The 26,576-nt window shown below is 41.4% G+C and overlaps 1 protein-coding gene across 6 annotated transcripts in view; it reads left to right on the top strand.

Annotated features, from left to right (window-relative positions):
• TNS3 (tensin 3) overlaps positions 1 to 26,576 on the top strand; it is a 256,330-nt gene that overhangs the window by 71,980 nt on the left and 157,774 nt on the right. For 5 of the 6 annotated variants that reach the window (XM_068395995.1, XM_068395999.1, XM_068395996.1 and 2 more), the window contains exons 2-3: positions 1,562 to 1,673; positions 18,266 to 18,303. In XM_068395995.1, coding sequence (XP_068252096.1) covers positions 1,562 to 1,673; positions 18,266 to 18,303 — 150 coding nt within the window. Of the gene's footprint in view, positions 1 to 1,561; positions 1,674 to 11,070; positions 11,086 to 18,265; positions 18,304 to 26,576 lie in introns of those variants that run through there. The other variant, XM_068395998.1, reaches the window with a different exon arrangement.

Below are 26,576 nucleotides of genomic sequence, written 5' to 3'. Positions count from 1 at the left end.
CCTCTGGGATCATCGAGTCCAACCGTTGCCCTGACACCACCCTGTCAACTAGACCATGGCACTAAGTGCCATGACCAGTCTTTTCTTAAACCCCTCCAGAGATGGTGACTCCACCACCTCCCTGGGCAGCCCCTTCCAATGGCTAATGACCCTTGCTGAAAAGAAATTCTTCCTAATGTCCAACCTGAACCTCCCCTGGCAAAGCTTGAGGCTGTGTCCTCTTGTCCTATCGCTAGTTGCCCGGGAGAAGTGGCCAACTCCCACTTCACTACAACCTCCCTTCAGGTAGTTGTAGACTGCAATAAGGTCACCTCTGAGCCTCCTCTTCTCCAGGCTAAACAACCCCAGCTCCCTCAGCCGTTCCTCGTAGGTCAGACCCTCCAGACCCTCCACCAGCTTGGTCGCCCTCCTCTGGACTCGCTCCAACACCTCAACATCTTTCTTGAAGTGCGGGGCCCAGAACTGGACACAGGATTCAAGGTGCGGCCTCACCAGTGCCGAGTACAGAGGGACGATCACTTCCCTAGATTTTTATGGCTGTTCTTGTGCCTGTCAAGCAGCTGTGTTGTAGGCATTTTTTGGAGACAGTAAACATTTTGCCTAAAGTGACATGTTGAGTTGCTCAAAGCCACAAAGAAATCCTGTGTTACCTTATTGCCATAGACTTGTGCGTTGCACCATGCTGGGAAGCTTTCTCCTCAGGCGTATGGGTGGAAGCCTGGCGCGGCGGTGGCCTGGTCTGGCTGCACGCGGAGGTACAGCTTGCTGCTTCTAGACACTTGTGCTGCTAAAGCTCAGCGCAGGTGTTGAACGCAAGCCCGATTTGCAGTACAGAATTTAAAGACAGTAAGGTGGAAATGTGAAATGAAAATGAGGAACTTGAAGAATTGTTTGGGGATTTTCATGGTCTGGTGAAATACATTTTTGGTTTTGAAGAGGTAACTGATACTTCCAAAAAGCCTGCCAGTGAAAGTGAAGGTTGTTACACACTTCCACAGGAGATACCGACTCCATCATAGGCTTTTGGTAGCCCCCTCTGGTGTTAGTGGCAATTTGTGCCAAAGTCAGCTTGCATGGATGCTTTTAATTTATTAAATAAAAAGCCCAAGCTGTCTTCTGCAGCAGATGAGTTAAATTGGCCACTGTGGTAGAGCATTACTTAAGTTCTTTTTGACCAGTTTAAGCTTAACCAATGCAAGTTTTAATGTAGGTAACACTTTAGGTCAGAAGGTTGCTGGTTCATATCATAGAGATTATTCTGTATTTCCTCTTAAAAGATAAATCATAGAGTGAATTATGAAGTTATGATATAAAATGTCTTGCAGTGTCTGTGTCCTGATAAGCAAGAGGTTCTTCACACTCTGTTGCTTCCCACACCTGAGAGTGGAAAGCTCATGTTATTGAATAAGAGTGAGGATGAGGGAGCGAGCGAGAGCGCTTTTACTTACTATTATAGTAGTGACACGCTACTGTTACATTTAATCTAAAATTATCTATATTTCACTTAAAAGTATGACTCAAAAGCTGAGGGAAGATCTGATGTTATTCCCCTTGCTTCCAGCCTCAAGAAACTGCTTCAAGGTCTCACACCTTCAAAACCAAGTCTTTTAAGAAATCAAAAATTTGCGGAATCTGCAAACAAGTAATCGATAGCCAAGGCATTTCCTGCAGAGGTGAGTAACGTATGATGTGCTGTTTACTTTTTTTTGCTGTGTAAAGGAAATGAATTTTATATTAAGGCTTCTAGGAATTCATGTTTCTGGAATTCCCCCTGGACTAAGTATAAATGTTACTTTGGTGTATGTCCTTCCTTTGTACAATAATGTTCCCTGTTTTTGTCGGGGAGTGGGGTGCTGCAGTAGGTAATTGGGCTTGTATAATGATGTGCTTTATTACTGTGCTATTCAGGCAGGTTCCAGAATAAGGCAATGCCTGTGGAGGCTTTCTGAGGAGCATGTGAGTGATGTGTGTGCAGTGGGTAACAGATGCCTCTGGAATTCAGTCTCCAAATGAGGAAGCGTGTGACCTTCACTCACTGAGGCATGAAGGTTTTCTCTGCATTAATTTGCAAAAATTCACAAGAGCAGCCATCTATTTATTTACTTCAGTTTTTCCAGTTGCGTTATGCTCTGTCTAATCCTTCAGTCTAATCATTCACAGAAACAATAAAGAGATGGTTCTTCTGAATGCACAGAGACTCAGCTGCCTCTGGCATTGCTGCCTGCTCTTTACTGCTGTTTTCACTCACTCTTCTCCCTTGCTGTGCAGAATTGAGCATACTTGGCTCTTCTCCATGGGATACCTGTGGCAGAACTAAAAGCTAAATAGGTCCTTTCTGCAAGTTGTCCAGTCATAGGGGATTTCGATCCCCTGTACTGGTTTATCCTGGTTAATGTTCAACTCCTGTTATTCCGTGTTAATAAAACAGTCTCTTTACTTGCTGGGTGCGTGGCTGACCTCCTAGTAAGAGAATGCTGTTGTCTCTTCATCTGAAGTGTAGTCGCTGTTTATGCTTAGAGGTGTTTGCACCACTTCCCGGTTCTAGATGGATCTCCTTCTTCTACCTCCTCCCTCCTGCATTCTTCAGACACCTTAAGATCCCTCTGAGGGTTTGCGAGGGAGTTGAGAGATTTGGATGTGGAAGGAATGTGTCCATTTCCTGAGCTAAGATGCAGACTTTGCAGGTGAACAGCTAAATGTAAAGTACCTCACTTGTTCAGCATTAGTTATCATAGGAGTGGTAGTTATGTATGTATTTCTTGAACATATTTGTTCTGTCTGTCCTTCTGGAGGTTGGTTCCAGTGTTCTTACGATTTAGTTGCTTTCAACTTAGCTGAAATAGTATTGTTGGAAGGAAGCCGGCTTAGTGAAGAAACTCCCTGAAGACCCTCTTGATCAGGTTCACAGAATCACAGAATCAACCAGGTTGGAAGAGACCTCTGGGATCATCGAGTCCAACCATTGCCCTGACACCACCCTGTCAACTAGACCATGGCACTAAGTGCCATGTCCAGTCTTTTCTTAAACACCTCCAGAGATGGTGACTCCACCACCTCCCTGGGCAGCCCCTTCCAATGGCTAATAACCCTTTCTGAGAAGAAATTCTTCCTAATGTCCAACCTGAACCTCCCCTGGCAAAGCTTGAGGCTGTGTCCTCTTGTCCTATCGCTAGTTGCCCGGGAGAAGAGGCCGACTCCCACTTCACTACAACCTCCCTTCAGGTAGTTGTAGACTGCAATAAGGTCACCTCTGAGCCTCCTCTTCTCCAGGCTAAACAACTCCAGCTCCCTCAGCCGTTCCTACTGGGATCGCTCCAACTCACTCCCCAAACCAATACATTCGTGGCTATGATACATCCGTGTCCGTATCTAAGTCTGTCTGGGGTAATTCTAGGTTTCTGGGTGCAATTTTCAGAAGGAGCCCCTTGATAGTATCCCATAGCCCCTTTTGTTGATGTGAGCACCAGGCAGAGCCACCATCCTTCTTTGCTGTTGGTACGTTTTGATAGTTAGTTGCTTCATACTTACTTAACCTGTGGGATGGGAGCCACAAGAGTGGCACAGAGTGAAGAGGCGACTCCAAGTAGTTTCAATTTAGTAAGAACACATTTGTATTTTAACTTACAGCATGTGCTTTATAAAGCAGAGTTTTGGAAAAGGTAGAACTAAAGGTTGTCTGTTTGCTTGCCAGCACTGCAGTACTTGAAGTGTACCCTAGTACTGTGAAACTCTATTAGTATGAAGAAAAATAAACCAACTGTTTCCGTGCCAAATCCTGGTGCTGCTGCTTCTGGTAAATTCTCCCTGATGTTGCTGAATGAAAGTGAGCAAATTGGCTTTGGGGGGAAGGGAGGAAGAAGAAAAGCCTTTAGTTAGGAAGAAATAAAGTTCCTTTGTGTATTAATGAGAAAAATCTTGCTTTTTAACAGCTTCTCCTCGGAAAATAATAGCTCTTTGTACAGAGTGCAGGTTCCTTCCGGACTATAATATCTTATCAGTTAAAGGAAAGTTACGTGTCAAGAGAAATGAGGGGAGGGGAAAAGCACCAGATTGGTCACTACATAGTGTTTGCTGTTTATCTAGCAATGAATCATCTACTTGTAAGGAAAAAAAAAAAAAGTCATAACTGGGTGTTGTGTTGGTTAGATAAGTTTTTACTAGTATGTGGCAGTCATTTTGGGGGTGTGTTATTTAGCCTTGTCTTACAAAATGTCTCCTTTGCCAGTAACCAGGTCTGAAGGCAATGCCTAAAAGCTTTCTATGAAAAATGAATGATTGACTGAAAGGTGCGCTTGAATGGTTATGTCCCTTTGTCCTTGTCTGCTTCAGGCGACCTCAGTAAAGCAAACTCAGTTACAGTGGATTTATTTTTAACAAGCACTACAAAAACACTGGCAAATAGGAAAGGCAGGTTTGAAGGGGAAGCTGCTGGCTGTCTCCCTGCCTGGTAAACATGCTTCTAGCTGGGTTGTGTCTTTGATGCACCTTCTCATTACAGAATCACAGAATCACAGAATCAACCAGGTTAGAAGAGACCTCAAGGATCATCGAGTCCAACCATTGCCCTGACACCACCCTGTCAACTAGACCATGGCACTAAGTGCCATGTCCAGTCTTTTCTTAAACACCTCCAGAGATGGTGACTCCACCACCTCCCTGGGCAGCCCATTCCAATGTCTAATAACCCTTTCTGAGAAGAAATTCTTCCTAATGTCCAACCTGAACCTCCCCTGGCAAAGCTTGAGGCTGTGTCCTCTTGTCCTATCGCTAGTTGCCTGGGAGAAGAGGCCGACTCCCACTCCACTACAACCTCCTTTCAGGTAGTTGTAGACTGCACTAAGGTCACCTCTGAGCCTCCTGTTCTCCAGGCTGAACAAACAGCTGTTGATTGATTTCTACAGGACCTGCACATTCTGTAGTAAACCAAGGACCACGTGGCTTCCTGCGTCTCTTCAGCACTACCTCAAACTTGGCTGCTTTTGAGCTCTTTGATCTTTCCTGTGGTACAGTTCAATTTAATTCAGGGCTAAGCAAATATACGTCCTAATCATGCACCCCAAAGGACTGCAGTGCTACGAAAGCCTTTTGATTTTTTTTTTTTTAAAATATTGAATATTCAGTATTTTACTTTATGTGTAAACAAGCTGTCATAATGATGTAGTTTCTGTGTATTTTCTATGTGAATTTCTATTATATTTCTTTTATATTTTATATATGTAAAATATAAATGTCTTTTTTATTTCTATCTTTGTTTTCCTTTGCTTTTAAAAATTATCATTTATCTTTGTTGTCTTGTGATCAGATGACTGTTAGTGTAGAACAGAGAGCTTTTTAGATGCCCTGAATCTTCTTAATCTCTAGAAAGTACTTTTCTGGTGATTTAAAAACTAGAGACCAGATTTGGGAAATTTGAGTAGTTTTAAATAATGCTGTATCATTTCCTAGCTCTTAGAGCATTGATGGATGAAATAAGTATGAAGAATTGAAGCACTTTACACATTTCTGTGATGAAACCCCCCTCCCCTCCAGTTGACAATTAATTTAACTTGTTTAGGTGCTGCTAATGAGGTTTACATGCAATTCAAAGCATACTATGAACTGGATGTTGAACTTAGAGCAATTAACGGTACTTTGAATGAACTGAGTATCTTTTTGTTAATCTGACCTAGCCACAGATGTATTGGTTTTGGGAATACCTGTTGGAGCGATCCCAGTAGGAGCACTTGTAGAATTTTAGTTCCTTAGTTTTTTTTTGTTTTTCCTCAAAGCTTTTTTCCTTGGTGGTTTGACTACAGGTGAGTTTTGCTTTCTTCCTGATATTTTGAACCATGTATAAACGCTAGACAAAGAGGTGTTAAATTACATTGGCATGTACTGTTAGCTATATTGTGAGCAGAGAAATGGGGTAAAGAATACAATTCGCCTTCTTTACTTATAATTAATCTGTAGGATCACTTCTGTCTTGTCATGATAAGTTGTCTTAAGTCATGTTAACATATGGTCTCATACAAGTGTTGATTGGCTTACAGTAAGTTAAGTCCTGGACTGTTTCCTTGAGCATGTAGCGTGAAGTGATAGTAGAAAGTACATTTTCTCATCAAATTACAATATTTATCTTTAATCAAGAGCTTCCAGCTGCTTACAGAATCACAGAATGTTTTCACAGGATCACTGAATCAACCAGGTTGGAAGAGACCTCAGGGATCATTGAGTCCAACCTTTGCCCTGACACCACCCTGTCAACTAGACCATGGCACTAAGTGCCATGTCCAGTCTTTTCTTAAACCCCTCCAGAGATGGTGACTCCACCACCTCCCTGGGCAGCCCATTCCAATGTCTAATAACCCTTTCTGAAAAGAAATTCTTCCTAATGTCCAACCTGAACCTCCCCTGGCAAAGCTTGAGGCTTACAGATCATAGATCAGGATTTGAAGACAATTGGAGCTGTTTTTTTTTTTTTTCTTAAAGAGGTTTGATATTTTCCTTTGAAATCCACCTGCTGGCTTGTGATTCTGCTTGTGATCATGGCTAGCAATCCACTTAAAATCTCATCTTGGGATAGCTGGAGTTACCCGATAGAAAGAGTTCTCTGTATTTAATCAAATGGTCATTGTTTCTGGTAAGACAAAATACATTTTTATATTGAGACTCATTTGGAGCTGACAAACTTCTTAAGGATGGTTTGTGCATTCTGTAATTATATGTATTTTTAATCTTGTATGATAGCAGGTGGTTTTATATACTCTTCTCTTTCAGTAAGTGCTAAATTCAGTAATAACATATTAGTATCTTAATAATCTGCAAAGCATGTCTGTGGTTATAGTTCTGGCAGACAAACTAGAAAGCTAGAAAAGCCAAGGGGATTTGTATCCTGCTTGGGCCAGTGGCGTTGCAGTTGACCCTAAACGGTGTATTTGTGGGGTGGGGGTGATTGTGTCACCCTGGGTGCCATGGAATGATCCTCGTGAAATAAGATCCTGTGTTACTAGCCACTTATATGGGTGTATTATGAGGTCTGTCCATCTATCGATCTTATAATACATTATATATAAGATATATATTAACTGTAATTTCGACATAACTATAACATAACCATCTTATGGTTAATTATGGCAATAGGCATTAATTAACCATGTGTTATGGCAATAGACATACCCATATAATTATGTTAATATTATAATATGGGAGATCTTTGAGAGAATGAGAAGACTGTCATCAAATTAAAAGGGTTTTTCATCATATCACTCTTGCTTTCTGCGTGGTGTTTGTATGTACACTTACATGTTTTCTTGAGCACTGATACAGCAAATTGTGTTGCCTTCCATGGACTGTTTTAAGATGATTTTAAGGTAACTGCTTCAGTTAATACTTTTAAGATTTGTAATGATGGATCTCTTGTATGTATGCCTCAGACTTGTCAAGAAACAGCAGAAAACAAACAAACCAGAAAACTTTACTGTTTTCCAAACCAATTAACTGCTAATTACGTCCAAATTTAAAAGGTATATGGACTTGTGAGAAAATGAGACCTAGAATTTTCTTTGCTAGCACTGTATGTTTTCAGTTATGACCAACATGATACAACAGACAGACAACTGCATGTAAACCAGGATACGCAGGCTGTAGGACCAAGGAGCATGGTCTGTTGTTGTCCCTAGAGCAGATTAATAGCTTGTAGCTGCTGTGAACTCCAAGAAAGAGGGATTATGGAATGCCCAAGCAAGGCTGGATTAGGTAGGGACCCAGACTTTTGCTATAAAACCTCATTTAACGCTTAGCCTTGTTTGTGAAAGGCATCTGGGAGGATGTCCAAGGGAGACTGCGTGGATTGATCTAGTGGCAGCAGAGGAGTCTTTTGAGGAACCCCTCAGAAATGGGTGGATGTTAACCTGGATGTGAGTGACACAGAGTGTACTGTTCTGGAGAGGAGGAGGCTGGAAAGAGAAAGGTGGACTGCAGCCCATCTGTGACAGCAGAAGCCTGGGAAGGTCAGCCCCTCTTCTCCAGACAAAAGTATGCACAGTAAATAACAACTTCCACCAGCTTAGTGAAATGTACTCTAATTAACACAGCTGTACAAGCTATGCATTCATATTTCAGTGCAGAGCTTAGTAAAACATGGAAACTGTGTGCATAACAGCAAAAACATGAAAGGGAAGGAGGAATAAAGACCTACTGGAGCATAGAGATACAGAAGAAGCCACTGTAATTAGCAGGCGTTACACAAGTCGCCCATAAGCATCCTGGCTGAACACAGCCCTTTCTGGAGCTGAGAGAAGCTGTAAAATTGACATCCTTTGATGGCACGTTGTTACTCCAGTGGAAACTGGGGGAGGGGGGAGGAATTTTGGCATAAATCTCTGAGGTATGCTCTTACTAATTTAAAAATATAAAATGCACAAGGCAAAAACCTCTAGTGGAATGTTTAATGTTCATAGCAGTCAAGCTGCGTCACAGGTATTAGATGATGTTTCAGAAAGTTGTAGTCAAAAGATGAGTTCCCTATTTGTTTAGCTCATAAAGATCAAGTTAATTATGGCCGAATTTGATCTGTGCTTATAAAATTTATTTTAAAGTTAAAGTTCAAACCACTAAGGTTTCTAAAAAGCTGCAGCTTCTGTTCATTACAGCTAATAAATTTAAAAAGAAAAAAAAAAAGCACAAAGTAAATGTGATCCTGTGTGGCAGCCCACACCCCCCCTTTCCCCCCACATTTTTTCCAGGAAAACCAATGACTGCTATGTGATCTGGTGTACCTGCAATTTTATAAACTTAGCCTGCTTGAAGAGAACCCAAAATTCCTAAGGGTAAAGTAAAGTTAGAATTATCAGCTCTAACCCAAAAATCTCAAATTAAATGCTACCATCATCAGAGTGTATAATTTGAGTGTGATGAACTTGACGTGCCGTGTGGGGAAAGGCACCTCAAAATAAATCTTGATACATTTGGCTAAAACCTCACACTTCTGATTGGCTTCAAAACAAGGGGGGAGGGGAACTGCCATGGGAGACAGAAATAATGTACAGGAAGATAAAGTTTAAATAAAGAAGAGGTGGATGAAGAAATCCGTTGTAAGTAATGCTGAAGAGTTTGTTCTAGTACGTTCAAGAAGCTAAGCCAGGCCACAACCATATCTCCATTTAGACATATTTGGGGTCTGAACCCTGTAAGTAGGTAAGAGGGGGAGTTGTTAGCTGATTTTGTGCAGAGTCCCCATCTATTGTCATCAATGAGATTTAAAAAATACCCTTGGAAAACATGCCTACAGCTGTATAAGTACTTGAAGGATCATGTTGATGACCTCCTTTGCATAGCCGATATTGTTTCCTCTTCTGGTGAAAGTCTTTGTCACTTACAGTTTCTATAGGAGCTTAAGAACAGCTGTGAATCAAAACTTCCAGGCCCATTAGGTCTTATCCACATAATAAATAAGTTTTTAACATCAGCTTCCTTATTTTGAAGATCACAGAATCACAGAATCAACCAGGTTGGAAGAGACCTCTGGGATCATCAAGTCCAACCATTGCCCTGACACCGGTCCCTGTCAACTCGACCATGGCACTAAGTGCCATGTCCAGTCTTTTCTTAAACACATCCAGAGATGGTGACTCCACCACCTCCCTGGGCAGCCCCTTCCAATGTCTAATAACCCTTTCTGAAAAGAAATTCTTCCTAATGTCCAACCTGAACCTCCCCTGGCGAAGCTTGAGGCTATGTCCTCTTGTCCTATCGCTAGTTCCCTGGGAGAAGAGGCCGACTCCCACTTCACTACCACCTCCCTTCAGGTAGTTGTAGACTGCAATAAGGTCACCTCTGAGCCTCCTCTTCTCCAGGCTAAACACCCCCAGCTCCCTCAGCTGTTCCTCGTAGGTCAGACCCTCCAGACCCTTCACCAGCTTGGTCGCCCTCCTCTGGACTCACTTCAACACCTCAACGTCTTTCCTGAAGTGCGGGGTCCAGAACTGGACACAAAAGATCACCCATTTTAAGCCAGTCTCTTATTTTTCTCCGATCCTTGCTCTTAGCATAATTTATGCAGGATATGTTTTCAAGATCTATCACAGGCATGCAAGCTCTCGAGATCGTACAGTTCTTGCACTGTCTGCAGCTGCGAGAAAAACCTGGAGACAGTCCAGCCATTTTTTTGTTTTTGTGTGGGTTGCTGGCTACAGTAAACCAAAGTCTGGTTGAAATGGTTTGTGGATGAAATGTTGCAACATGGGGTTGTCTGTTCAGTTGGAGGGAGCAGGTCTAAAAATAACCTTTGGTTCCAAACTGCATTAAGGTTTAATAATTTCCTACCTGACTTGGAAGTGTAGCTTAAAAAGATGAGGAAAAAATTACTGTGTGAGGAATTTATTTTTAAAAACGTGAAAACATTTTCACTGTGCTAATGTTCTGCCTTTGTAACAGCATCTATGGGAAATTAAACAAACAAAAAAAAAGACCAAACAGAAAAACCCCACCCAGGAGTTTTCAGGATGCAATTAAAATGATAAAGTTAGGCTATAAATTCCACGGGGGTGGGGGGGACGGGACCCAAAAAACCTTGGTGGTCAAGATTCTTCCTACAAGACAGGAAGAAGGTGGGAGTAAAGGAAAACAGACATACTGTTTCAACAGTAGTGCCAAAATATTTTTATCTTAATAAAGATTTTCCACTGCTGTTGTCAGCAACAGCAAGTGGATATTTCATCTGCAGGCGAGCTCATTCAGAACGCACTTTACTGGATAGCTACCCCGAGTAAAAAATGCTGAAGCTTTACACAAATTTCCCAGAACTGTGTCTTAGCCTTCATCTTCAGAAACAATGTCTGCAGTGCATGTCATGAAGTGCTGGGAGCAATATTCAGATGAAAAGACAATGGTTGGCTGAATATGAAAAAAAAAACAAAACAAAACCAAAGGAAAATCTAGGAAAATGTTTGAGGCACAGGAAATGCACCAGCAGATGTGGCTGTAGTGTGGCTGTTAGACTTGCAACATCTTTGGCATGTGACTCTGATAACTTCTTAAAAATAGAAGTGTTCGCTTTTGCAGCTAAAGCCCAATATTTCCAGCTAGAGGGCTCTTCCACACCCAAAGGTATCTCTGCCCCACGCAACACTGCATGCCGTCTTATTTTTATGCTGCAGCTAATCACACGCAGAATCACAGAATCAACCAGGTTGGAAGAGACCTCTGGGATCATCGAGTCCAACCGTTGCCCTGACACCACCCTGTCAACTAGACCATGGCACTAAGTGCCATGTCCAGTCTTTTCTTAAACACCTCCAGAGATGGTGACTCCACCACCTCCCTGGGCAGCCCATTCCAATGTCTAATGACCCTTTCTGAGAAGAAATTCTTCCTAATGTCCAACCTGAACCTCCCCTGATCATTTTCGTGTGCCTGTTTTTCATACTGCTTTCATTTTGGATCTTGAGTTGAATTGTTGCAGAAGCGGTAGGAACAGGTTAGTAGAAACGTGTGTGTGTTGGTGAGAGTTTTTTCTAATAGTCTGATCACAATGTTATTAAACCCTTGTCAAAATATAAATAGCCGGCAAGTTGCACAGTTCTCTTTATTTGGGACATTTTCGTCATTGACGTCTTTCTGTACCAAGCTCTGCCTAGAGAAGACCCTGTTATATGGTGGCCTTGCTATGTGTTTGTTAAAACGTGTTGATTTGGTTTCTGAAAAGAGGAAAACACCTTTTCTTCAGAGCCAGTGACAGACCTGGGCCTGCAGGGTGGAGATGTTGCTCAGTAGTGGTGTCACTTAGCCTTGCTGCTAAAATGGCTGGACTTTACCACTCCCATCTTTCCATGCTATTAAGAGAGAAGGCTGGAACTGGGAACTATAAAAACTAAGTCTTGATTACACAAATCTTTTTATATCCTCGGTTTAGATTACATTTTGTTGTGGATCATCGAGGACTCTTCCATTACTGTCAAAAAATAGCTGTAATAGCATGTGTCTGTTTTGGGGAAGCTGAGTTGGAGATGCTGAGGAAAAGAAAGCATCTTTCAAGCAGCTAGGCCTGTGGTTTGGTATCCTAATTCATTATTTGTCACCAGGTAGTTAAAAATGAATATCAAGAGCTGTATAGTGTATGCTTTTGGGGCAGGTGATCTTTCTTAGGAATTAGTAAGGTATTAAACTGAGTTACATCTCTTAGATTCTCTATTTATATGCAAGTTCGTGCCACAAGAGGGTTTCTGAATTATCTTGTTTGTACCCTTACCATACATAGAGTTGTTTAAAAACAAACACACAGGACACATAGGACAAGAGGACACAGGCTCAAGCTTCGCCAGGGGAGGTTCAGGTTGGACATTAGGAAGAATTTCTTTTCAGAAAGGGTCATTAGACATTGGAAGGGGCTGCCCAGGGAGGTGGTGGAGTCACCATCTCTGGATGTGTTTAAGAAAAGACTGGCCATGGCACTTAGTGCCATGGTCTAGTTGACATGGTTGTGTCAGGGCAGCGGTTGGACTCGATGATCCCTGAGGTCTCTTCCAACCTGGTTGATTCTGTGATTCTGTGAAAAACACACCATGGAGAATCACTTAATAAAAGCTATGGTTAAGTGTGAGGTTGTCCTGATAAACTAGTCATGTTTCAATATTCACACATTCAGTGTGACAGAATGTTTGTATGGAATATGTTGCCATACCATATGTCCGTTAAATGCTAAAATGTGCCAAGGTGAGTAGCTGTTACCACACAGAGAAAACTTAAGCTCTCTGTCCTGGTAAACAGTAAATCATTCTGTGGTTAGTTTACAGAAGTACTCTTACTTTGTAAACACATTGCTCCTGGTTTTCACAGAGCATCTTGCATATATGAATGTAAGAAGCAGAACTTTAATTTCATAAAAATTTTGGAGCTTCAGTCTGAAAAATATGAAAAATATGATTCACTATGCTTATCCTTCTGTCTTTACCCTGACAGCAGTACTGTTAACTTGCAGGAGTTAATACATCTTCATTTGATGCAAAGAAATGTCCTCCCCCCACCCCCCTTAAAAAAAAATGGATTCTCAGAGCTATTGTTTAGGAACTGTTTTGAAGTGTAGTAAATTGACTAAATATGGCTTGGCCTCCATTTCATTGCCAGCCAACTTGGGACAGTTGTTCTTGGAACTGGTGCCAGAATCCTTAAACACAAATTTGGAAAGTCTGGTATTTGACGAGAGCTGATGTGTGGGATGCAGACATTCAGCTGTTGCAGTTGAAGAACTGAAGTAGCCTTGCTGAGTGTGACATTGATTAAGTCCTCTGGACTGTTTCAGACACATTTTTAAATTTGAATACGCTTGGGCTGTAGTCCTGAAAAGAGCCGAGTGCTGTTTCGCTTGTAAGCTTTGCCTGAAGAATGCCAGTGTTTGGTAGAAGCCGCTTGTTGAGATCTTTTAACTGTAAGTTGCATATATTTTCCTTAACGAGTGATGTGCTGTGAGTATGCTCAGTTGTTTATATGTTTTTGCATTGCGTGTTGCACTGAAAAGGCATGGGCTGCACGATTGTGGTATAATACTGCTTTTTTGACCTTAGAAATTTTCTGAAAGTGCATCTCTCTGCTGTTCAAGGCTTTCCATAAAAACAACTGGCATATTGAAACGTGATCCAGTCTCTCTGGCAATCTAATGATTGAGGTAATCCATTTCTTTACAGGTACTATAAGTGCTTGGGCTGAAACAAAACCAGCCTTGGGCTGAGGGGGTGCAACCACGCAGGCAGGATAGTTCTGCGAGGTGGTAGCATTAGCTATGCAAGATGAATTCTAAGTGACGAAGTATCAAGCAAATTGATTTTTCTCTATGGCTGAGTGGTTAATTTGCTGGTGTTGGGGAACGGATCTCACACTGTTCATGATGTTAGCAGCTATAGTGGAGAAAACCGTATGAATTGCATTGTAAAAGGATGTGCTTCTCTCCACTAACTCTTACGCTCAGATACTCGGAGAGTTGTGGCTGCTGTAGCACAGCCCTTATTCCGTTCACTCTTTCTCTGTGTGCCTCCGTGCTGCCTAATACCCAGTTCATGGTATTTTCTTGATACCTCCCTTTCTTTCAAATGCTATTGATACTTTTTTTTTAATTCTCTCTGTGTCTGTATATATATTTATTACTTTTTTTTTCTATTTATTTTCCCCCCTCCTTTCTGGAGAAGGGATGGAGGGTGTGAGAAATAGAGGAGACAAGAAAATAGAGGGACAAATTAGTTTAAAAGTACTCTGACTTAACTCTCTCTGTACATTAAAAACAACCTTGAATTTTATTCTTTGAACAAGGCCAAGTGCAAGGTCCTGCACGTGGGTCGGGGCAACCCCAAGCACAAATACAGGCTGGGCAGAGAATGGATTGAGAGCAGCCCTGAGGAGAAGGACTTGGGGGTGATGGTTGATGAGAAGCTCAACATGAGCCGGCAACGTGCGCTTGCAGCCCAGAAGACCAACCGTATCCTGGGCTGCATCAACAGAAGTGTGGCCAGCAGGTCGAAGGAGGTGATTCTGCCCCTCTACTCTGCTTTTGTGAGACTGCATTCAGCTCTGGGGCCCCCAACTTAAGAAGGATGTGGAGCTGTTGGAACGTGTCCAGAGGAGGGCCACGAAGGTGATCAGAGGGCTGGAGCACCTCTCCTATGAAGAGAGGCTGAGAGAGTTGGGCTTGTTCAGCCTGGAGAAGAGAAGGCTCCGGGGAGACCTTCTAGCAGCCTTCCAGTACCTGAAGGGGACCTACAGGAAAGCTGGAGAGGGACTTTTTACAAGGGCATGTAGTGATAGGACAAGGGGTAATGGTTTTAAACTGAAAGAGGGTAGATTTAGATTAGATCTTAGGAAGAAATTCTTCACTGTGAGGGTGGTGAGACACTGGAACAGGTTTCCCAGAGAAGCTGTGGCTGCCCCCTCCCTGGCAGTGTTCAAGGCCAGGTTGGATGGGGCTCTGAGCAACCTGGTCTAGTGGAAAGGTGTCTCTGCCCATGGCAGGGGGTTGGAACTAGATGATCTTTAAGGTTCCTTCCAACCCAAACCGTTCTGTGATTCTCGTTACTCCACCACACTAGCAATAAAATTGTTGATAGGAATTACCATTTAGAGACTGATGATTGGCTGCAGGTTAGTGATCCAAGGTATACTTCCTTCCAATCAGTTGTTATTTCCTAAGCAATGTTCTTTGCTAACAGCCTTTTTCTTTTTGATTTTTTTTTTTTTAGTTGGTTTTCCAAGTGGTTGTACGTTTACTACAAACAAGACTTTTGTGCTTTTTGGAGTGTGTGTGTATGTGTACATATGCATGTAGATATTCATGTGCGTACGTTCAACATGTATATGTTTGTAAATGTTTATACACACACACATACTTATATAGATCTTTATATATATATATATATATATATATATATATATATATAAAAGATTGCCTTACCAGCAAATGAAAACTTGTGACGTTTGCTGTACCTCAGTGGGACATACGTAGATTACGTGAAATGCTTTGAACACTTTAGCATCTGGTAAATGCCAAGAACAGTCTGTCAAAATGGGCTCAGTCGTTTTAAGTTTTGTTGTTCAGGGCACAGATTTGATCTACTAGTGACATTCAGACCTGTCAAGGAAAGGGAATTGGTGTTTGGATCTGTTATGCTTGGGGATCCATTTCTGTTGCTGGGATGTAGCTGGTGTGCCTTTTAGGAACAACCCTTCTGAAGAGGGAAGGGTGAGAATCTCCTGTCTGCTTCTGAGCACAAAGGAATGCTTTGTTTGCTCCCAGCATCTGGACAGTCAGTGATCTCATTTCAGAGTGCTTATTTCTATCCAGTTTTATTATCATAATCAGCTTTATTAGACAGTGAGGGAGAAGAGGTAATGACTTAACTCAGTCTCATCCATCAAAGTGCTGGATTTAGATACGAATAGGGTATTTCTGGATGCTGAGGAGGAGTGAAACTGTCTTTATGAATGAATCAGATCTCCATCCTCAGAATGTTATAGAATTAAACACTTGAAAAAATAAGCGGTTTATTTCAGTCAGAGTGCTTTGGCTGGTGTAATTTCGCTAATTACCTCTTGAGGCTTTAGTCTTTGTTTCCTTTGAGTCACACTCATAGCAATGCTTTGTGAAGTGTTCTTCCTTTAATTATGTATGGAGCTTGTACACCATATTTCTCTTATGAGTTTGAATGGGAAGCTGCTGCAAGACTCGTTCTTGTTTCTATCCAGGCTAAAGTCACGTCTGACTTCAGTGGTTTCTTTCCAGCAAAGACAGTACCCATGAGAGCAGCAAACTCTGACTTTTCACATATGTGGAAACTGAAAAAAACTCAGTGGCTGCACTTACTGTTGTCTGCGTCTTTTGTAAAGGTTTTTTGTATTGTTGGTGACGCTTGTGATTTCTGTGACACTTCTGGATGTGTTTAAGAAAAGACTGGACATGGCCCTTAGTGCCATGGTCTAGTTGACAGGGTGGTGTCAGGGCAACGGTTGGACTCGATGATCCCAGAGGTCTCTTCCAACCTGGTTGATTCTGTGATTCTGTGATTTAAAATACAGGTTCTACTAAATAAGCAGTTTCAGTACATGAAAGCTTTTAATGAGTTTAGGCATCTGCCATGCTGTCACACAAGAAAATGAAGTTTTTTCTTGTGGATTAAAAGCCATCTCCCATTTGCTTTAAGGTTGACAGCGTTTGTAATTGGTATGTGGTAATTAATCATTATCAATGCTAATAGAGCAGTGTACTTGTGGGAGCATTAATAAAGTTTTGGAATAAAGAATCTTGATCTTGTGAAGCACTATGAACAAAGTACTCATTCCTAACTTACACCTGGAGAAAATAAGTGAACATAGCACCTACAAGATTGCATAAGAAAATGAGTCAGTAAGCCTTACTTTTTTTCCTCCCTGAGAAGTGACTGGAGCATGAGGGTTTTTCATTCATCAGTCACAGAATCACAGAATCAACCAGGTTGGAAGAGACCTCTGGGATCATCGAGTCCAACCGTTGCCCTGACACCACCCTGTCAACTAGACCAGGGCACTAAGTGCCATGTCCAGTCTTTTCTTAAACACCTCCAGAGATGGTGACTCCACCACCTCCCTGGGCAGCCCCTTCCAATGTCTAATAACCCTTTCTGAAAAGAAGTTCTTCCTAATGTCCAACCTGAACCTCCCCTGGCGAAGCTTGAGGCTGTTTCCTCTTGTCCTATCGCTAGTTGCCTGGGAGAAGAGGCCGACTCCCACTCCACTACAACCTCCCTTCAGGTAGTTGTAGACTTTATTCAGCAGTCGATGCACTTGAATCTGAAATGGGCACCGTCATGTATTAGCTGAACTCACATCTTGGTAGTTGCATCTTTCCTGTTGGATCAGGCTGTACAATATCTTCCTCTTGGTCGAAGCACCAAGAAATTAGCATGGTTTTCAGCTTCATTGGTCTAACGTTAGGCGCCAATTAATCTTCTAGCTAAACCTCTGGGGTATTCTGTGGCTTATTGATCTTGGAGATTATTGAATAAGTAAAATTTTCCTGAATTTAAAATACAGTTTAGCTCACAGTAACCCAAAGGATAGACATTGCATGGATATAAAGTGAATTTCAGAGTAAAGAAGGAAGTGCATATAAATGGAAAAATCTATTAAAAGCAGCATGTGTCAGATTCTAACTGTTGTGCTGTTGCATCGTAGTTACGTCGTCGCTCATTTGTCTACTTTTTAAGTTAAGTGATGTTTTCTGAATCTAAACTTGCTAGTGTGATTCATCCTTTCCTGCTCTTAGGTCAGCAGGAATTTAAAAGAATTCACTGTGCAAACTGTATTTCACAATCAGAAATTAAAGTCCGAACAGTCGTGGTCACTTGTGAGGTTGAAGTCACCCTGGTTTTCTTAGGTCTCTGGAACTGCTGATGTGACTAAGATTCACAGGTTATGTTGGGAACAATTTGCTTGTACTGTGTTGTTCAGATGGTAACACTTCTGGTACATGTGAAGGTGTAAACGTAGGTGTCAAAATAATCAACCCATGAAGCTCAACCAGGCATTTATTGCCATGAGCTGATGGAATGCACAAATCTGATAACATTGCTGTAATTAACTAATCTTTCAGGAATGGGTAAAAACTAAATGCATTTCTTTTTAAGCTTTTTTTTTTTGGTTTTGTTTTGAAGTATGTAAATACCTTTATATATACAGACTTGAGTTTGGCCAGATATCTAGTAGAATGCTGATCTAAAGAAATGGAGGGAAGAATCCACCCACTTATATATCTTATTTGCTTTTGTTTTAGTTTGCAAGTATGCCTGCCACAGGAAATGTGAAGAAAAGGTAAGCATATTTATTTGCCTACATTCTTGCTGTTGATCCATATGTATTTGAAGTTGAGACTACGAAAGCTGTATCAACTAATTAAGATGATTTCAAAAATTAATGTTTTTTTCTTTGCTGGGGTGTTGTTCTTGCCATTAATAAAAACCATGTCCCTATGTAGTCAAAACATCTTCACCAGTGGTTGAGTTTCTCATTCCTTCCGCAGAAGGACATGTTTCAAGTTGAAAACATCAAGTTAAGTGGGTGAAGTACAAACCACACAGTTCTACCAGAAAAGAAAAAATGTATATGAGTGAATGAGGTGTATATATGTATGGACACACACATAGCTGTATATATATACACACACTCTTACTTATATATATAATTTTTACAGCAACAGAGATTTAAAGGCAAACTTTTGGCATTGGGTTATGAAAAGTATAAGCATATTAATTTCTTTTCAGTGTCTGCTGTAGATAGTTTCCACCCAGTTCAGTTTTCATTACTAGATTTTTGTTAGTTTTTAAAATCTCTTGAGTCCCTTTCACACAAGGTGAGATAAGTACTTCTATGGTCTCAGATGATTTAAAATTTCCCCATCCCTAGATGTGTGTAAATCAAAGACATTTACAGAGTGTTGCAGCCTAAATCTAGCAGTCTTGGAGGGCTTTATTGTACCAGGACCACCCTTAGGGGATAATATTCCCTGCTTTTAATTAAAACTTCTGATTAGTACTTGCTATATATGAAGTGAGCGCTTTTTGAAGTTAGAACACTGAGCTTCTGGAGACCACGTATCTGGTCCTACTACCTGTGTTGTTGACTTGATGTTTGGCCTTGTGCAAGGATTTGTTTGTTTCGGTGCCTTCAAGAAATATAACTAAATTCAAGAGAAGAACCTCTGCTTAGTGAAGGACTTGGAGATTTATCAGGCCATTTGGGGAATGTCTAGAAAATACAAGTGTCAATTGGCTGAGCATCTCCCATTTTGAGTGAAAATGGTACTTGTGCATTTGAAAATCGCTGTATTACGTGGTATGCTGAAAAAATACAGAATTTTGTTTGGTTTTTTTTTGTGTAATAAGATGGTAAAGTACATGCAGTAGCTAATTAAATGTGGAAGTAAAGTATTACTTTTAAAGGTTTTGATCAACTATATTCATTCAATAATGATTAGTAATAATACTGTAATAATGGTGGTCTAGAAGTAGAAGGGGAACAGTTTAGTAGAAGTACTTTTTATTAGACCAGGTGATGTAATTGATCCCTCTTTGCACAGTAGCTTTAGTTTTCCAAATAGCACTTGCAGTGTGGAATTCTGCCAGCTTCCATAGGGAAGAATCTGGTTTGTTGATAAGGTTGGTAGCTTGCAGATTTGCTTGGGTAGATGCTACATAGATCTAGAGTTTCCAGAAGTGATGGTATGTAAATGATGCTGGAGACTGGGAAGAAATAATTTCATACTTGTGCCATATGTTAAAAACGGGAAACTATATTTCAACTAGTATTTATGTTCTCAGGCATTTGGATGTTGAATGTTGAAAAACCTATATGGAGTGCCTAAAGTATATAGTAGTGTAACTGTCATCGAGATGCTGGTATATTTTATGTTTTTTAAATAATTGGAATACTAGCATGTATTACAGAAGATAGAAAAATAAGGCATGGGAACAAGACTAATTTTAATTATCAGTTATTTCACAGAATCACAGAATGTGTAGGGTTGGAAGGGACCTCTGGAGATCATCTAGTCCAACCCCTGCCAAAGCAGGTTCACCTGGAGCACATTGCACAGAGTCACGTCCAGGTGGGTTTTGGATATCTCCAGAGAAGGAGACTCCACAACCTCCCCGGACAGCCTGTTCCAGTGCTCTGTCACCCTCAAAGTAAAGAAGTTTTTCCTCATATTTAGATGGAACTTCCCATGTTTCAGTTTGCATCCATTGCCCCTTGTCCTGTTGCTGGGCACCACTGAGAAGAGTCTGGCCCCATCCTCTTAACACCCACCCTTAAGGTATTTGTAAGCATTGATAAGATCCTCCCCCCTCAGTCTTCTCCAGGCTAAACAGACCCAGTTCTCTCAGCCTCTCCTCATGAGAGATGCTCCAGTCCTCTAATCATCTTTGTAGCCCTCTGCTGGACTCTCTCCAGTAGTTCCTTGTCCTTCTTGAAGTGGGGGGCCCAGAACTGCACACACTACTCCAGGTGTGGCTTCACTAGGGCAGTGTAGAGGGAGGTGATATACCATTTGGCCTTCTTACCAAGAGGCTGCTTTTTCTGATTTTCAGAGTAGTAGTAAGCCAACATGTAGCTTAAATTCAGATTTTTTCCTGAGTCTTTTCTCACTACTTATGAGGCTCACAGCAGTGTTTTATGTAATCTTGTTGCATTGTTCATCCCGATTCAGATCTGAATTTTACCTTTATTGCCTGGGCATCTGTATTTTCATTTAGCTCTCAGTTTAAGGCAGGAGTGATTCTGGTGGTTTTTAAGCTGGAATGAGAATATACTAAGACCGTGTAAGGATGTTGCAGGCAACCTTGAGGATACCTGTAGCCATGTTCATATGCACCGATTCAGAATCCATGTGTGTAGAAAGAGTTTCGTGGTCTCCAGCTGATCCACAAGTATCTCTTCTCCCTAGAATATATTTTACCTCCAAGACAAGTGTTACTCCCTGCATTTTCTGTAAAACTACCCTGTCCACAGCTGATGGGAAGTAACTATTTTTGCATGAGTTAAACATTCCCTGAGACAACATGTGTAAGCAGTTAGCTGACAGTCACGTGGAAAGGGAGGGGATGAGAACAAAGAACGTTGCACTTATGAGATCCTGTAGTCGTTTTGGAAAAGAATAATGCATCAGCACAGGAAGGCATTACTGGAAAGGCTGCTGGGGTCATGAGTGTTCATAAAAGCATAATTATGTACACGTCTAGCCATAAAGCCCCATAACAAAACAGATAACACTAAAAATGTGTTCAGGTGAAAACAGCAGCTCAGGCCTTACACTGGCAACACTACGATGCAGGTTTTCAGTAATTTGTCAAGACAATACCACTATTATGCTTGCACATAAAAACCAAAAATTTCTTGTATATAAATTATCCATGAAAATAAAGTTTATGCAAACCTGAAAATAAAGTGGACTCTGAATTTGATCAGAAGGTACAAATGAAGGAAGAATTGCGTTTTGGAATTGTTCAGGATGTCAGCTGCTGCTTGTAGGATGAACCCTGAATCAGTTCTGTGAGGGTTTTCCAGTTAACCCTGACATAACAGTGAGTACAAAATAACAAAGACAAGCATTGTAGTAATATTTCAAAACCTAGGGCACAACTGGAAGAAAATCTGAAGTTACAAAAACAAAAGAAAAGAAGCAGAGATTAGCTTGCACCAAGTTAGGCTGTGGCATTCAGTGCCATTATACCAGTTGCAAAAAGATTATAACATTTGAAATTATGTAGCATAAATCCAGTAGATGGTGCAGATGGATACGAGCGTGAAAATTGGATGAGCCGTAAAAGAAAGTTACCAAAAAAATCCAACAAATAAAGTGCCAAAAGCCCAAACTCTGCTGTCTTGGAATTGTTTGTGGAGAGGAAAAGAAACAAAAAAGTGAACATAGTGGATGTCTGGTTGTAAAACCTTAAGAGATACATCCATCTCTGTCAGGTTACTGTTTGCACTTTAGCCCTGAAGGGGAGGGTGAGTGCGTGGCTACAGGGATGAATTAATGGAAATTAAGGATCACAAATTCAGAACAGATGTCAGGAAGCAGTATTTCATGCAGAGAGCAATGAATATGGGAACAAGTCTCCCGGGCAAGTTTGTTCAGATGAAAAGCAGTGAGGTTACTCAGGACTGAAGCGATCTAGTCGTGTCCTGGGAGATAAAACTCTGAGTGGGCTGTGCTGTAAAGGGGCTGGTCGGTAAGTCTGCTCTGAAGACGTCCCTCAACTCTCTGTAGCCTGTGTGAACTCTCATAACCTGTTTGTGAAAGTGTCTGTTGCATCCGTGCCAGTGCAGCGTAAGAGATCTTGGTGTGCACTGAGGTCTGTAGAAGCATTTGATTTCACAGAATCACAGAATCAACCAGGTTGGAAGAGACCTCTGGGATCATCGAGTCCAACCATTGCCCTGACACCACCCTGTCAACTAGACCATGGCACTAAGTGCCATGTCCAGTCTTTTCTTAAACCCCTCCAGAGATGGTGACTCCACCACCTCCCTGGGCAGCCCATTCCAATGTCTAATGACCCTTTCTGAAAAGAAATTCTTCCTAATGTCCAACCTGAACCTCCCCTGGCAAAGCTTGAGGCTGTGTCCTCTTGTCCTATTGCTAGTTGCCTGGGAGAAGAGGCAGACTCTCACTCCACTACAACCTCCCTTCAGGTAGTTGTAGACTGCAGTGAGGTCACCTCTGAGCCTCCTCTTCTCCAGGCTAAACAACCAATCTTCTGCACCCATCAGCGTGGTGCCCGTTGGCAGTGCTGAGCTCAGACAGCCCTGATGCTCTGAGCCTCAGAAACTTGAAACATGTTTATAGAAAGACGCATGACTGTATCTGTAATGTGACTTTTCTAGTATTCTGGCTGTACATACTCACAGTGAGGTGTTGTCCTGCTGACATATATGTGTGCTCATCAGGGAGGCCTGATGAACCGCACTTTTCTGCGTGGTGATAGAAAAGAGAGCCTAAAAATGCTGCCCTGCTTGAACAATACCAGGGTGGTGTTAACTTGCCTCTTCTGATTGTGGAAGCCCTCATAAACTTGTCATTGACCTTGCATAGATTAAGCTATTGTAATGTGTTTATGTTTGCAACAGGCTTATTTAGAACGAAAGCCAACCTTTCAAACTCTTATGTTATACTAGCATATAAATACTCTCTCACTTTATGATGATTTTTTTTGTGCTTTAATCATCTGTGCTTTTTTTTTTCTTTAAAGTGACAGAGGCAGAAAACCACTCTAGAGGAAAGTGTTTGCTATTCCTGTATGTACTGTATTTTAAAACTCTCTCTAAAAGGCAACACTTTTGTTTTTGCTCTGAAAAATATAGAATGAATTCTGAAAGAATTCCATTTTGCTGTACAAATCACAGTTCATTTAGGTAATTACCATCTTGTATGGCCTCAGTCTGTGGGTGTTTAACTTGGAAATGTTTCTTGTGTGGCTATTTGTTCAGATGTACATAGCTAATTAATGTTCCCTGAGGTTTCTGAAGCTGTAGCATGTCTAATGCCCCAGGGCTTTGCTCTGGGTTTTGCTCTGGGAACTTGAGTCCCCTTTGTTTTGTAGCTTTGTCTCGGGGCACATCTCTCTGTGTATGACATAGGAATACTTGTTTGTCCCACCACAAGGTCACTTACTCTCTGTCCTGGGATACCATTTTTTCCATCTTTTACTTTTACTCTGTCAGTTAGGTATGTGGTATAGAGTTAGGGCATTGAAAGGCGTCATCTCATGACTCTAGCCAAACTTTGAAGTATAGGAGCTTCAAAAACCATTTTCTATCTCCTGTCCTGGGGGAACACTGAAAGCGGGAGGGGGAACCTCTTGATCGTATTTTCTTGACCTGTTTCTTGTATGTTAATTTATATATGTGTCTGATTCAGCACACTTCCTCCTTCACCTTTCCAGAAGCTGTCTTGGACATCTCAGTGGAGTGCAGATTTAATCAAAGCTTCAGAATTTTGTATTAATGGTCTAAAATCCTTGTTTAGACTAGTTCCCTGAGTTGTAGTGTGCCACTTGAATGCTGGTAAAGCTAGACCAAACAATTTATTACTTTCAAATTCTATAGTTTATTTTTTGTAAAGAAATAACAGATTTATGTTTTAAGCATTTTATGATTTATAAAGCCATCAAAATTGTTTTACTCATAAAAGGTATAAACTCTGACGTGACACTTCGTCCTGCTGCTTTTCTCAAAGGCCGTGTTTTTTCTTTTCTTTCTAGGCATTTGTGTCTGAGAAAATGTAATTCTTCCCTTCACCCTGCTCTTGATTTTTGTTTAAACTGTTTAAGCTGGGGCTGATTGAAGAGGATTGAAAGAAGGTTCCCCACTGCCTTCAAATCCATAGTCCCTAGTGATACTCTAATCTTTTTCTTTGTCTTTTAAACAGTCTAGGAAATATGAACATGATTACAGAAAAATGCATAGAAATAAACAAAAATTTAACTGGAATTCCTGTAAAAAACTTGACTAGCAGCACTGTAGAAGGGAGAGAGACGGTAATCATAGCAATAAAAATTAGCAAGGACTGGTAGTTGGTCCTGGGTTGCATGTTCAAATCATATTGTGAAAATAACTTTCTACCTACCTATCTATATATATAGGTCAGATATTTTCATTTTGGAAATTTAAAGCACAAGCTTATTGGCTCTCAAGACTCTGACTTTTGTCACTTGGGTACTTCTTGGACTGATTTGTGAACAAATCTTGCGCTTACTTGGCGCAGCCTTGTTAAGGTTATAAGGCTGTGCTCTGGCTCTTGCAGTGGATGGGCATGAAGGCAGATACTTTTACCCTGTGAAGAGAATCAGTGGCCCTTGGCAGTCCAGTGGGACAGGTAATTATGAGAGAAACATATGGTGCACTGTCATATGACAATTTCTCTCGTGTTTTTGGAGCAAGAAGGAAAGATCCTTGTCTCTTTTTGGTTGAGGAAAAGAGATGGCTTATTTTCTATCATCCTTGCCAAGAGTTCCAATGCGCTGTAATTCATTGTAACTGGAATGTCCCCTGAACTTCATCAGAAATTCACCGTTATCTGAATTTAACATTAGTGCACCCTGGTCCATCTTTTAAACAGTTCAATTAGCTGTTCAGAATGGAGTTATGGACAGTGCATTCTTATTAGTCCTGTAATAACCAAAATTGTATTTAATTTGTGATTGTGGATTAGTTTCATGTTTTCCTACTACTTGTGTAAATAATGTCCAAATAAAAAAAAAAAACACTCCCCAACCCAAATATTTTACCTTTCGCCCTCTTTTATCTTCAGAATACTGAATCTAATTTTTGTTTTGCACATGTCCCTCTCCGCTTCTGTTTTTACTTTTATGCCTCTTGTGTAAGGAATTTAGTTGAAATCCTAATCTCAAATGTGCACACTTGGCTTTCTTCGATTTTTTTTTTTTTTTTTTAAAAAAGATTTGAAAGAAGACTTTCTGTTTAAAAGTTCTTCACTTCTAGCTCCTCTGTACTGCACTATGTGAGCAGAAGGGGGAAGAGTGGTTAGAAAGCGGCCCGGCAGAAAGAGACCTGGGGGTGCTGATCGACAGCCGGCTAAACATGAGCCAGCAGTGTGCCCAGGTGGCCAAGAAGGCCAATGGCATCCTGGCCTCTATTAGGAATAGTGTAGCCAGCCGGTCTAGGGAAGTGATCGTCCCTCTGTACTCGGCACTGGTGAGGCCGCACCTTGAATCCTGTGTCCAGTTGTGGGCCCCGCACTTCAAGAAAGATGTTGAGGTGTTAGAGCGAGTCCAGAGGGCGGCGACCAAGGTGGTGAAGGGTCTGGAGGGTCTGACCTGCGAGGAACGGCTGAGGGAGCTGGGGTTGTTTAGCCTGGAGAAGAGGAGGCTCAGAGGTGACCTTATTGCAGTCTACAACTACCTGAAGGGAGGTTGTAGTGAAGTGGGAGTCGGCCTCTTCTCCCAGGCAACTAGTGATAGGACAAGAGGACATAGCCTCAAGCTTCACCAGGGGAGGTTCAGGTTGGACATTAGGAAGAATTTCTTTTCAGAAAGGGTTATTAGACATTGGAAGGGGCTGCCCAGGGAGGTGGTGGAGTCACCATCTCTGGAGGTGTTTAAGAAAAGACTGGACATGGCACTTAGTGCCATGGTCTAGTTGCCAGGGTGGTGTCAGGGCAACGGTTGGACTCGATGATCCCAGAGGTCTCTTCCAACCTGGTTGATTCTGTGATTCTGTGACTTCTCTGTGTGCAGTGCATGGTATGTCCTCATTGCAGGACACTACTTATTTGTTCATTGCTAAAGAGTAAAGTACATGAAGGAGCTCCTCTCTGGACTTCCATTAGCACTGTAAGAAGGAATTTGGACTTGTAGTCCCAAGCAAGGGGACTAAAAAAGAAAAAAACAAACCCACAACTGAATTCAATGTAAATGCACCCTGGTCCATCCTTTTAGATTACTAGTTCCATTAGGAAGGTGAAAGCAGGGAAGAGACTGATAGCAGAAGTGAGTAAGCAGTGGGCTGGACTCTTCAGAGTGGTGGTGAAGCACTTTCTCTTCAAATGAAAAAAAAAAAAAAAGTAG

This window comes from Nyctibius grandis, chromosome 3, assembly GCF_013368605.1.
Source record: "Nyctibius grandis isolate bNycGra1 chromosome 3, bNycGra1.pri, whole genome shotgun sequence".
Classification (NCBI taxonomy): Eukaryota; Metazoa; Chordata; class Aves; order Nyctibiiformes; family Nyctibiidae; genus Nyctibius; species Nyctibius grandis.
Note: the sequence above shows the minus strand (reverse complement) of the source record. Positions and strands in the feature narration are given on the sequence as shown.